The sequence below is a fragment of the Anser anser genome, assembly GCF_964211835.1.
Source record: "Anser anser genome assembly, chromosome: 3".
NCBI lineage: Eukaryota > Metazoa > Chordata > Aves > Anseriformes > Anatidae > Anser > Anser anser.
In genome coordinates this window covers 28268854-28282908 of record NC_139722.1, presented here as the reverse complement: position 1 = coordinate 28282908, position 14055 = coordinate 28268854, and the positions used below count along the sequence as shown (strand labels likewise).

Here is a 14055-nt window from a genome sequence, read left to right as displayed (position 1 = left end):
GAGACAATTAAAGCAAACCTTTCACCATCTCTCTTAGAGATTGACAGACTGTCTTTAGTATTATTTTTGGTAAATTAAATTCATCCGTGAGATGAAAACACTCAGGCTTGAACCATTTATTTTCAAAATACATAGGCCATGTTTTTAAATTAACTTGCATACTTTCAGTTTATAGAGCAGTAAATTTTCAGAGAAATTGATTATTGTGAAATAAGATTTTAAAATATGGGCAGAAGCCCTCTTATTCATAAAATTGTATGCTGTAAAGCTACAGTTACAAGTAAAACAAAAGACAAAAAAATCGGGAGCTGTCAGAATAGTTCTGTGTGGGCCACTAATCAGCATTTTAAGATTTATTAATAACCTAGAGTGCACTGACACAGAAAATCATTTACTTCAAAAATAACTGTTTCTTTTTAGCTCTTTGCACTTGGCAAGGCATAAGACAAAAACCTGCAACAAGACTCAAATCTTAACAAAAAAGCCTTGATACTTAAACTATTTAAAAAAGACACTCTAACCCTCAACTCAACTAAGAGGATAAACTATTCATACACTTTTTAAAAGTTCAAACAAATATTTCTGCATCTGGCAAATATGGGGCATGCTTTAGTCACTTAAGTACTATTCCACATTCCCCATTAACAGTACCGTTAACCAATCTTCTATAAAATCTGTTGTAAATTTGTATTAATATTATAACTGTGTCCCAGCTGCATTGATGCTACAGTCCAGCCAACCTTAAGGAGAGACACTACATGGAGGCAACTGTTTTTCCTTCAGCTAATAAAGACATTCTTAACAGAAGGAATGAGTGACAGGCTTAACCTTTACCAACCCACTTTATTCCTCTGAGACTGTGGAAGATATTCACTGCAGCTTTAGTAGAGCCTATGTTCCACACCACTGAAGTAGCATGGGCTCAATCCAAAACTCAGTGAAACAAGTGGTTACCAAGAAAATGTGCAGTACCTTGTTATCAGAGTACGTGCACACAAGCAGTTTTTCTTGTTCACCTTTAGTACAAGTTTAATATAGTTTTCTAATGATTTTTCAGCTTTTGGTTTTCAAGAAACAAGAACAAGCTATCTTCAAGAAACAATACAATCATCTATTTTTATGTGGAGTTTGTAGCACAGGAAAAAGACACTGAAAACTCTTACTTCTTCAGTATCAAGTTTCAGTACCCAATCTTTTATACAATACAAGCTTCTTCCTTAAAGGCATATGTTCCTTTGTTTTTCATGTTACAAGAGCCTCTCCAAAAAGGAAGCAAACAAGGATACAGGTAACCCTGTGCTCCCTGATCTGAATGTAAATGAATGAAACAGGCCCAACAACAGGAAAACCAAAATCTCTGAACTTCTCCAAACCTTGAAAAAATGGGTAAAATACATCTCATAATATTAACCACAAACCTATAAAAAAAATCATTACAGGCAGCTCCATTAACAAGTGGTTCTATATACATGTTGCTGGATCAGTTCTGTAAACTGCATATATAAAAATATTTTATAAAATCATGTATTTCAGACAACTTGTACTAACCATTTTCCTGATTACCTAACACTACTGATATTAACAATAATTCTACCAATATTGCAGCACAGCAATATAATGCATATAAGAACCAAGTTATAAAACGGTATGACTATAAATATGAACACTGGAGTTCTGCCATTCTTTAATTATATATTACAACACTGTGTTGCTTACACTGTCATTCAACTTTGCTACAGCTCATGTATAAGAGCTTTTAATGTTGCAAGGCTTTTCAAAGTGGGAGAAAGCAGTAGGAGGGAGAAAACCTGAAAGCATCATCCATGACTACAAATTGATGACATCTCACATAACCTACAGTTTAATATACTCATACTATACAATGAACATGTGTCAGAACTAAAGCATCATAATTATTCTAATTACTGTTTCTTATGAAGCATGTTGTCACAACAATGATTCATGCACTGTTTATGCATCCACCCTTAAAAAGCATGTGCGCTTAACTTAAGGGTGGTTATGAGTTCAGATCCTTAATCTCCTTCCTCATCCATTCTTTTTTGTATTAGTTTACTGAAGTACAGGCATTATTAAAAAAAATCCTAATAAATTCTACTATAGGTAAAATTTTCAGATTTTTTTTTAAACTTCATACACAAGTCTAAGTAATTATTACATTACAGTTGTACAAAAACTTTTTGGTGATTGTATGTATGCAAGATCAGGAATACTGTATCTTTGCTATACCAACTTCTGCACTTCTCTATTGCCTTTTACAGCATTACTAACGTTTCTTCCACCTTAAAACAGAATTGAAATGTGGGGAAGAAGACAACTATGTAAAAACTCCAGTTTTACTAAGCTTTTCTGCGAGCTCTGAGAAGGCCTGTTAGTCTAATCACACAAACTGCATGGGCAAATACCAAGCAAAACCAGAACAAAAATAATAAAAACAACAGCACACAAAAAGAGCCCCTAAATCCCCACAGTCTATTAAAACAATTAATAGAATTGTAGAAATCAAAAGACGAATTCACCAGAAAGCAATTAAAAGTACAAGCCTCCTTTTGCTTTCTACAATGCTTTCTAGAAGATTTGATTAATAGAAGATCTAGAAGTTCTGATTAATAATGCATAGTACACATGGAACTTCTTCCATTAAAAAAAGACAGAGTGAAGACAAAAGAGAGAATCTGCAAAACCTCAGTTAGGTTTTGTCTCTGTGTAAGAAAGGAACGAATACAGCCCACCAGCCTGTACAGAACAAACACCTACAAAGAAAAATGGAGAAATTTACATTAGGGGCCTTTACATCAGAAGGATGCATATGACACATACAAGAATAAATCTTGAATTAGCAAGTTTCTCACTATCTGCAGAGCATCTTCATCTAGCTCTACCCAAGAAATGAAATATTTTTCTTTGACTATTTTTAAATATCTTCAGTCTGTCTTCAGGAAAACTATTACGTTTGTGATAAAGCTTACTACTTTTAATATTACTAGAACTCATTGAGAAGTTGAGGTAATAACTTCAGTCTGTAACATTTTTATGTGATACACATATATACACACATACTTTTCATCTACAGATGAATCAAAATTTGTGTGTTATGTATGTTACTAGCTGATGAGAAAACATCTGACAGCAGTATTGGAACACAACGGCAAAGTTGAAAGAAATACTGAACGGGTAACACCAACTGGAACTTTGCTCTAAGCAGAGAAAATGTTCCAGATGTGATGAAAATTACTACCTACAAAAAGATACATGATAGTTATCCGACTTGCTGAGAAACACCTGTTTTAGTTTTCACCTGAAAGAACAATTACTTTTTTAGTTATCTTGTAAAGGTAAATCTCTGAATGGGAATCAGCAGAATACATCAAGCAAACAGACTGTAACAATTAGCCCTTAAGCCAAAGGCTGACCACCCACTCTATGGGTGATGGTGATTACAATACAGCTATGTTGGTGCCAGTTTACAACCATCAAGGCAAGTGGAAAGCAGAGCACGAATAATCACTGTTCAAAACTCAGGTACCCAACAGAAAATGATCAAATTATTAACATTAAGAAGCAGGCACGCCTCTTATAAGAGAGGGCATATTGTAACTTGAAAATTTTTTCATCATGCAAGTTACATGTTCGCAAGAAAGGACTTCTTTCCCAACCAAAATCAGCAGTGCAAGGTAGGTGTTCTTTGACTTTGCATGTGATCAACAAATTACAGCTTGTATCCCTAAAGACACAAATTGATATGATTTTTTGAAGAGCTGATTCTGAAATAAACCAATACTCAACAGTACCATCCATCTTGCACTGTTCTTCTAGCAGGCACACGAAGATCACCCTGGGGCTGTTAGAGGCCTATGTAAGCATCCCCTTTGGGGATTCTATACACAAACATGGCTGACGAAATGATCTCCACACATTTTCTCCAACCTGAATCAATTCCCCAAGCTTAGTATTACATTAGCAGCAAATTAGTGGGTTTGTATTTATTGCAGAGAATATAAAAAGGTTCAAATAACTACTATTTTGCACCCTGAATTGCAATGTTTCATTATCATATGCACATCGTTTCCCAACTCAGGGCTGCAACTTCAGTTCATCTTCATTTTCTACAAATAATTTGTACCACAGTGTTTACCAATATCTCCAAAGTATAGGTGACTGAGTGGAATATAAATACAAATGCTGTTTCACATCTCAGCTCTGCTCTTTGCCATTTGTTGAACTTATGCCATTTTAAAATATTTGACTCTCACACTCTTCCTTCTGCTTTTTCCTGTACCGTGAACAGATAAATAAAGGAAACAGGCTCGTTATTACAGAAGGGAAACAAATTCCTTGAAAAGCAATCCACAAAGTGAAGGGGGAGGAAAACCAAAAAAACAACAATTAATGCTACAGTAGATTTTCATCAGTTTGATATATTTCCAAGTGATGAAAATATGAAATTTGTCATTTTAAGCTTTTTGTACTGTATTGAAAATGTTTGCTTGTTCTTGCTTCAATAATTAAACAAGTACGCTAAGACACTTCAAATAAGTTTTGCTCTCTTGTGTCTTAGCGACATGAAGTTAAGGTTAAGAATTTTTATTTGTAACACGCAACTACAAAATGAAAGAAATTTGAATAAATAAAAAATCATTTTTTAAGTGTCAATAAAAAGTAATGGACCATCAGTCTTAAGTCTCTATTATTAACCATGAGGCTCACTAAACATGAGCTTCCTCACTCCACTAGCATGTCTTTATTCCATATACAAAAATTCTTCATTTACATTACAGATATCCTCCTACATTTGGAGGATCCAATCTTCTCATGCTGAAACTGCTGGTTGTGTCTGCCAACAGTTTTGTGGCACAGATTTTGATAGAAAGAAAATCTGAACAAGTGTTATTACAAAGGTAGGGATACCAGTTATCACCACCTTTGGCAACTCAAGGGCTCTCTCAAGTCTGACTTCAAGTAGTCATCCATGTGTTATAATGTTCTTCTAGGAGCACTAAGACCTAGCAATGCCGAATTGGTTTGCTGAACTTATTCCTGTACAGTAGCATATCTGCTGTAACTCGTTTTCTGTATTTCACTTTGATAAATGGACTAAAATATATCGACTGAAAATTACTTTAAAAGAAGAGCTTAGCAGGTAAATGCACAACATCTTGGATTGATAGCTCATTAGTGGAATATAATAACCTTTTCCAGTTCACTTACAGTGACAGAGGGACATCAGCTTCATAGGCAACCTCAGTATTAGGTTTAAAGACAATTTCAGATATGCTTATGTGGAAGTTACATAATCCCCCGCCATTGCTTTTTCCCTTCCTTCCCCCCCCCCAACTTCAACTACTTTGTTACTCCTGTTACATGAAAGCCTGGCAGCAATGATGACATCAGGAAAAAACAAATCTTAACCTCCAGGTACTAGAATCAAAATTCTAAATGATAAAAACAGATGCAAACAACTATTCAATTCTTTTGATTGAAGGCAATCCTTTAACTTAAGAGATCTCTGGAAGGAAGGAAATAGCAATCTGGAACACAGATATCTTAGTCTGGTTTCTTTTCTGAGAAAAAGAATGAGTTTAAAATAGATAACATTACAACACAGTTGCAAATTCCTTGAGAATACACTCGTAATAAAACATTCTTAGTAAAAGTTTATGGCCAAACTCATTTCTAATGATCTATTTAAAAGACAAAACAACATGTATGAGTGCAAATAAAACCAATTTGCAGTATAACACACAGGATTCCATTACAAGGCTTTTCCTTGTATGCTTGGGTACCAGCAGTAAGAAACATTTGGTAAGAAGAAAAAAAAGTATCTTCTGAGACCAATAATAAAGAACTCTGCAGACACAAAGCCACACACACCTGTTGCCATGTGGCTTTTTGCAAAAGCCACACTGCTTGCTGGGCACCCAAACATGTTTACTTTCACTAGCAGAGGTATGTTCCAAGCCTTCCCGTTTAACAGTTGAAATGTTATCTGGAATAAACAGTGGAGGTTCATCAAGTGAAAGACTTCTGCTACTTCTTCTCTGGCGAGGCTGAAGATTCTTATCAATTCTTTTTGATTTTTTTTCTTTATCATCCTCCTTCAGATGTTCTACCATAGAGGCATCTTTTGCCTCTGACTCCTCCTTTGTGGAGCTATTTGTTTTTAGCACAGTTGTAAGTTGTTTCTGGGCTTGCTTCTGACCAAGATTTGAAATATGGCCTGATACTGGGTGCACAGAGTGGTGAGTATCTTTAGAACAGCTTTGTTGTGTAGCAGATTTGTCAATTGCTCTCTGAACTGATGACTTCTGTCCTTGCCCAGAAGTCTGGACTCGGGGTATTTTCTTCAGCACTGTATTGATCTGCTTTTTTACTGTGGTCCCTGAAAGACAACTCTTGGTTTTCAAACCAAGATCAGATTGTTTCTTCCTAATTTTAACAGGGTTGTTTGGATGCTGATGACTCTCTTGCTCATCTGCATTCCGCTTCAGACTTGCTGGAGATGGACTGTGAAGACCTGAAACAGCAATACCAGCTCGAGTTCTTGAATTCCTTGTATCCTGTTGCACTGTACCTGATTTCTGTCGAGTACCTGCAGTCAGATTTTGCTTATTCTGTACTGCAGATTTACTATGCCGAGGCCTAATGTTCTTTTCACATTTTGAAGGAACGCTAATTTGTTTATCATCATCCTGAACTTTTGAGGTCTCAGGGCCTTCTACTTTAGTACTGCTGATCTGCTGCTGTACATCTTGGCTTGCATGGTCAAGAACAGTGCTTTCTAAAATGCTATTTCCTGGGTGAGCAGAAGTAAGCTCCTCACTTTTCAAGTCTTTATTATCAAACTCTGTACTGTCCAGTAATTCCTCTGATGAACTTACAGTTTTCTCCACTCCCTTGCCATCATCTACAGGCTCTGTTACACTTTCTTTTACTGACAATGTATTTTCATCAGGAAATTCCACACTATGGGAATCTAATCTACATTCAACCCCCTCTTCTAAAGAGCCAGACAAATTTGGAAAGGTCTCATAAATTTCACTTGGATTCACACAAACACTAGATGGATCATTAGTTTCTCCAGTTATCCCACTTTGATCATGTTCTTCTGTTATCTTCTCCAATTCCTCTGCTTTATTTTCAGCCTTTTCTTCTGCAGAAGTTTCAGAGCCCATTGAATCGATCACATCGTTTGCTTCATTTTTAGCAATTTCAGTATCTGCAGATGCTGAACAAACTGAATCAACATGCCCAGACTCAGTCTTTGTTGCAACCTCTGTTATTTCCTTTGTTTCTCCAGGAGGAGTACAAGCTCCTGGTAACTCAGAACAACTTAACTCTTGGGATATTTCTTCAACTTTTGCCTGCTCAGGGGTTTCGGACTTTACTTCATTCACCTCTTCAGGACCAGGAAGAGGCTTTGTATTACTTTGGGAAGCAGTTACTGCTGCTGCTCCTTCTGTCTGTCCTGATCGTCTTGTACTACGCCTAACTTCTTTAGGATGTTCTGCTTTCACAGGTGTGGCAACATCTGCCTCTTTAGCTGGACTTTTCTCTTGTTGTTTCTGTCCTGTTTTGGGGGCAGATCCACTTTTTACAGACGATTTCTTGGTACTGACAGGAGGTGCAACATTTGAACGCTTGGCCAGTGTGCTCTGTCGCAAACTCCGTACCGGTTCTATGAAGGTAAAGAGAAAGTGTCTTAGCTATACTGTGTACTCCTATTTGCAAACACAAGACTAATCTAGAATAGAAGTGATTGAGCCTAATTTACCTTACTGGACACAAAAAGAATTTTGTTAATTAAACTTAATGAAAATTAAAAAAACACAGTTTGAATGGAAAAAATTTGTTACTTTTATGACTACTAAAGCTCTGAACAGCATATGAAAAGAACAGAAGTACCTCTGGTGATAAAAAGACAAAACCCACTCTACTTTTCTAGCACTCAACCTTTTCTACTCTTTCTACTTTAAGTAAAAATTCCATAAAGTTATATTGTGATAAATATAAATGTGAATTTTACAAAGTTTTTAGAGAACACAGTATATGAATCTGAAATCCAGTCACATTCTCACTTAATGACATCTTTTACAATAATCAATAAGCAATAATCTAAGTAATAATTAAATTTAAGTGCATTTTAAAAGTGTATTCATCAGCTTTGTAACAGAGTCTCTTCCTTAAATTCTGATTTCCCTATTAATTTTATCTTAACTCAGCCTACTCATTGGGGACAAAGTAGAGCTGTCAATAACTCCACGTGTTCAACAAGTTTTAAAAAGCCCTTATTATAAACAATTAGCTATCACACAATTTAAATATGTGAAATAACTATTAAGCATATTAAGATATCCATATGAAAGACTTTAGAAGTGCAATTACTGTAACTTTAAAACAAAAAGATTACACACAAATCAGAACAAACAATTAAATTTTTAATTGGAAATAAAGAGCCATGCTAACCTAATTTTCCAATACTGCTTGAAAACACAACGTGGCTTTGTTAAAGAACCACAGTGCTAATCTGATTTAGGTAAAGGGAACAAAATTTCAAAAACATGTTTGAGAACCACAGGCCATAAGGAAGAACATTTGTTATAGAGGAATTCAGATTGAATAGCACTCCACTGATGCCAAACTCTAGCTCCAGTTTATAAAAAAACGTAAAAAGGAAGCGCCTGTACTCCACACAACCAAATACTAAAAAATACTTGGCATTTATGATTATTAGGAAGGGATTATAAAAGTTTAGTTGATCTTGAATGTGCAAAAACATACATCCCATATTGAGTGATCACCTTGTGCCATTAAACGTGGTGACTTTCTTGGTGATGCGACTGATGTTTCTTCTAAACGACTCCTCAAATTCCTGTTCGGTAAAGTTAACTCATCTTCATCGATGGTGTCATTTCCACTCTCTTTAACTCCCTCTTCATCCATAATATCATCAAGACCAATAACTGGAAAAACAAACAAACAAGAAAGATCCTAAAACTTAAAATGAACAAAAAGTGTTGCAACTGTAAGGGTGAGTAAGGGTGGGGAAGAAACAGGGAAAAATAAATAAATTGGCCATCTAAAAACAAACAAAAGGAAAAAAAAATGAAGAAAGGCAGGACAGAAAAGTCCCACGTGAGGCAGTTTCAGTGTAGAAGAAGCTATCACCCAAAGCTTAAAATTTCTGTAGATAGTCCTTACAGCTTTTTGGTGGACTCACTTTTTTATTGGTTTTGGTTTTTTGTTTTTATTTTGGCACAAGAAGGTCCACGGTCTTAGAAGATCAGCTGTCCCTCACTGCCCCTTCCCACCTAAGAAAAAGTGAAGAAAGGTAAACAGTAGAAAGAGCTGATCCAGAAGAGCAATGAGTATAAAAATCAGTTTTCTCATAAGACACAATTTTAAAACTGGAAGTCCCACCCACCTCACATATCTCCATCTGCAACCCGTTTTTGGAAGGGCATGGAGTGCAGCATGCACTAGTCTCCCAGCCAGAGTCAGAGAACATTGTCGAATTCCTATCCTCCACTAACCTGAGAAGGATCCCAGAGGTTGCTCCTGAAAATAGGTTTCCTAAGAGGCAGTCAGGCCACTGTACCAGCCATTCTCCTCACTTTCTCTAAGTTTGGTTCTGCAATGGTAGCCTCTCCTATCCCAAGATCCTATGTGTGATTAATGAATCCTGGTCCCTGTAGGATGCGAAATTTGTGAGATCAGGCCAAACACCCAAGTGATTTTATAAAACATGTAGAAGGGTCTGACAAATACAACACAGACTCCAAACAACCAAGTAAGCCTATTCTTCACTATCCCAGCACCAACTCTAGCATTTTTAAGGCAAACTAACTTACACAACAGAAATAAGATCTCTAAAAATTTCTAACAATTATTTTCTTAAATTTGCTTTAATATATTCATCTTAGAAATCAAAACAAGGTAATAAAAATTAAAAATTGTTAGAATCTTCAGCTTGCCTCTGAAAACCTGTCAATTTCTGCTTCAACTCCGATGTTTTCACAACTTAAATAGAAATTCTCTTGTGAAGCCACTGTAATAATGAGCATAGAGTAACAAAAAACAGGAGTTGTAAGACACTGCTAAAGCCAAGCAGTGATGAATAATCAAGTCTATCTAGACTGTCGTTCAACCCACAGTCACATGACAGAGATTTTACAAAAAGCACCCGTTAAAGGTCAACTATTAGAAAGATTTTAAACAGCCTCAAAGTAAGGCTGAGCTTGGCACCAGGTGAACTTCATTCTGGTCCTCTGTACTTAGACAGCTGTCAGGAGCTGAAAGCTAGGAGTTTCTTCAGCTAACAACTTACTGTCACTCATTTTATTTTAACCATATTATTTAGTTACTGCATTGTATGCCCCAGTTAGAGGAAATGTATATTTCTGGCAATTACTGGCAGCTTTCTCTTTCCAATCCACAGAGCTATCTTTATGGGTGTATTTGTACATAGATATCACACACCAGCTGCACAGGACTGATAAATCTAGTGTCAGTCCACTCATCCAAATGTTTCTTCATCACTTATTTGCTACAAGCTACATAATGGGGAAAATATGACACTAATTGCCCTGCCAGAATTTATTTTCCCCTAAATATGCAATGCTGGCCTTTGTCCAACACAGGACATTGAACAAGATGGATCCTAATCCTAACTCAGGCCACCCTTCCTGTGTTCTGAAAGGTTACGTGATTACGCCCTCCTGACAGCTCCGCACTTTGGTGTGAGCTGACTTATTGCAACAGCAATCCTACAGAACATGCAGCTGGTGTTAGGGAACAGCCTGTGACAAAGGAGACCCTTATGACTCTTTGGTGTAGAACTACACTAACTACTGAAGATAACACGAAGAATAAAAACTACTCAGACAACTTCTGAAACAGTTCTGGAGTTGATTTCACAGATCATTAAAGCCTCGGGCTTTACATGTTCTTGCACAAGTTAATTCATTTACACACCCTTCATTAACACAAGGGACACATTCAGTCTACTATTGACAGACAGTTTGAAATATCAGAATTAAAGTATTTTCATACTTACAAGACTCTGTGCTGTAGCTTTAATTTTATGGATGAATTTGAAGCACAGAATCTTGTTTATTTCAAACGACCTGAGCTACAACTCAGCTATTACAGCCACATGAGGCGGGATGAGGAGAAGTCAACACAGAACCCTGCTGGGAAAGGAAAAAGTGACAAGGAATAGTAATAGATACAGAGAAGGAGACTGGAAAATTGAATTATGAAAGGGAAATGGACGTAGAGATAGGAATTTGGAATGACAAAACCACCAAAAGCAGAAACAGACAGAAATAAAACAACAGAAAGAGATACGGATGATGTTAGCAATAAATATTTATAGAAATTACGACAGAGGCATAAGTGATAAATAATCATATAGGAGGAAGGGGAAAAAAACATCAAAACTGCATACAACTGAAAAAGCTGCAAAGAAGGAAAATACATAGAGAGAGACTGTGACCTATATCTTCATGCGTATACAAATACACACGCTTGAAGAAGCACCACTGGCTATCACCTTCATATATTGAGTCTGTTATCTGCAAAGTATTTAAATTTCCAGACTACTGTCTCACTTTTCATACATGTCAAGCAATAACAGAAGAACACATTAAAAATATTTGCAATTTTAAAGCAGAATTTTCCATGTGTTAAAACTGTGACAAATTTTTATTTCTTCATTGATATATAATTGAGGAAAACAAGCCTTATTTGTTGGAGGAAGGGGAGGGAAGGAGAAGAAAATACCTAAAATATTATCAAAATCTTTTAAATGTATGTATGTTATTAACATGTGTCTTCCCTTGATTATCTTTAGCCAAAGTTATACAAAGATATTCAGATTTTTGACACACTGCTCAAGGTAAATTTCAAGTGTAGAACTAAAGCTCTCCTGTAGATATCAGCTCTGGTTTTCTTTTGCTTAGCTATCCAGATGGAATAACATTCCACTATTTCTGCTCTGTACTGTTGTGCTAAAGATCCAACCTCCTTCCATTCACAGAACTGATCCAAAGAAACAACTAAGTCTTCAGAAGAACATACAGTGGGGAAAACTGGTAGTTTGTTACCTACAGACAAAAAGCATGCAAAATAAACATTTTCCATGTTGTCAGTATGACAGCAATATAACAAATTTAAATTTTATACAGAAAGGTTACTACCTTGGTCACAAGACACTGTGCAACTGTTCACAGGGACAGCTTGGAGGAAGGAAGGCAGAAAGAGGTAAGAATACTGAGAAACCATAAAGCATTTGGGGTTGCAATCGAGAAGTTATATTCAAAATCACTTCATAAGCAGGTAGAAAAAAATAGATGTACATTTGATTTTAGTGAAATGAGCATCAAGTGCCTAAAACAGAAAACAGCTACAAAAAAAAAAATGTTTTTATAGTCAGAAAAATCATTTTGGCTCCAAAGATTCAGTAGATGATCACAGTTGTAGCAGAGGTAATGCTGCTTTCAACAGTACTCATGAACACACAGGGTAAAACTGGGAAGAACAGACTGCACTCAGGGAAAACCCTTTTCAAGAAGCAATCTAGAAGCACAGGAAAAAAAACGCAATTTAAAAGACGTCCCCAACAGTCTTTGTACACTCTCTTATAGGGCCAGTCCTCCTCATCATTTATTAAAAATATCTGATTGGATAAATATAAACTGATAAAAGTTTAATTTTGCTATGAAATCCAGAAACATCTCTAGATGATACGCAATTCAAATGCCATACCATCTACTACACATATAATAAAATCAAACTGCTCCAGTAAATAACAACCTGAAAAGCTACAGAATTTACGATAGCTGAGAAATGCCCAGTTAGTATGATTCCTGCTTACTTAGTTTGATTTTGGCATATATATATATGCATGTGTGCATATATATATATATACACACACACACACAGACACAAATATACTGAATAAAACAAGGGAAGAGGAAAATCCCAAATCTGGGGCTGTTGACCAGGAGTCAGACAACTCTCCGCAGCTTGGTGGCAAATCACCACATGATTTGTGGTGAAGGAAACCATATGATCTCAGCTATCAAGTGTTCCAGCCTGACCTGCCATGCTCACAAACTTATAAAATTAGTGCATAAATTTCCAGCATGCCTTACAGCAAGAAATAACAGAACAAAACAGAACACCCCCCCATCATTAAGGTACCAAGTCTGAAAAAAAGTGTTGCTCTAAAGAGTTAAGTCATATTCAAAACTTCACATTTTCCATTTCTGATTAAAGAAAAAGTATCAGAAGGAAAAGCAAAACAAACAACAAAAAATATGCACACATACCACCCAAACATCAAAGATAGCCGGCAGCTATTCCACATAATTTACCTGTGTTGATTACACAGCTCTTTGGAGAACAAACATCTTACCAAACTGACGAACGGAAACACAGAGACACCTCAAACATGATATAGGACACCTCTGAGTATTTCAAAAACTTGTGTTTCATTTAATTTTTGAAAGCCTCGTTTTGTCAAATTCTGTCTTTTATCTGGCAAACACAGTAGTTGCACCAACTTCCACTAGGTCTCACTGCCAATACCTACCTCAGGACAGTAAATGGCTTCCATTACTGTTAAGCTCCTGAGATCTGCAAATAGGTTGCGCCTTGCATCATTGAAATAACAGAAGACTTCCTTGCTGCTCATGTAGTGCAGCTATCTGCACCACCTAATCCCACAAACCAGCAACCCAACCACATCTTCACAGTTTAGCAGTCACTTCTCACAAACACATCCTAAAAGGATTTCAGCATAACAGCTGTTAATTTGACCCATACCCTCTCCAGCTTGGGAAAAAGTCATGAAAAGTTACTTCCATCTCTCCTCAAAGACATTAACAGATCTGGAAAGGATTTTGTCTTCTCTAAACATCTAACTGTTCAGTCAAAGCTGATCGAGACAACCCCATTCTATTACTCAGTGGCAATTACAGAGCAAGCTCAGAGCAGACAGATCAGTAAGGTCATCTAACAAAAAAACAGATCCAG

General features: G+C 36.4%; 1 protein-coding gene across 4 annotated transcripts in view; it reads right to left on the bottom strand.

Annotated features, from left to right (window-relative positions):
* Nucleotides 1–14055, bottom strand: part of PHF3 (PHD finger protein 3) — a 50651-nt gene that overhangs the window by 24101 nt on the left and 12495 nt on the right. For 2 of the 4 annotated variants that reach the window (XM_083831796.1, XM_083831794.1), the window contains 2 exons: nucleotides 8817–8978; nucleotides 5890–7693 (listed from right to left, as the gene is read on the bottom strand). In XM_083831796.1, coding sequence (XP_083687922.1) covers nucleotides 5890–7693; nucleotides 8817–8978 — 1966 coding nt within the window. Of the gene's footprint in view, nucleotides 1–5889; nucleotides 7694–8816; nucleotides 8979–9235; nucleotides 9327–9548; nucleotides 9705–14055 lie in introns of all 4 variants that reach the window. The other 2 variants (XM_083831793.1, XM_083831795.1) reach the window with 2 other exon arrangements.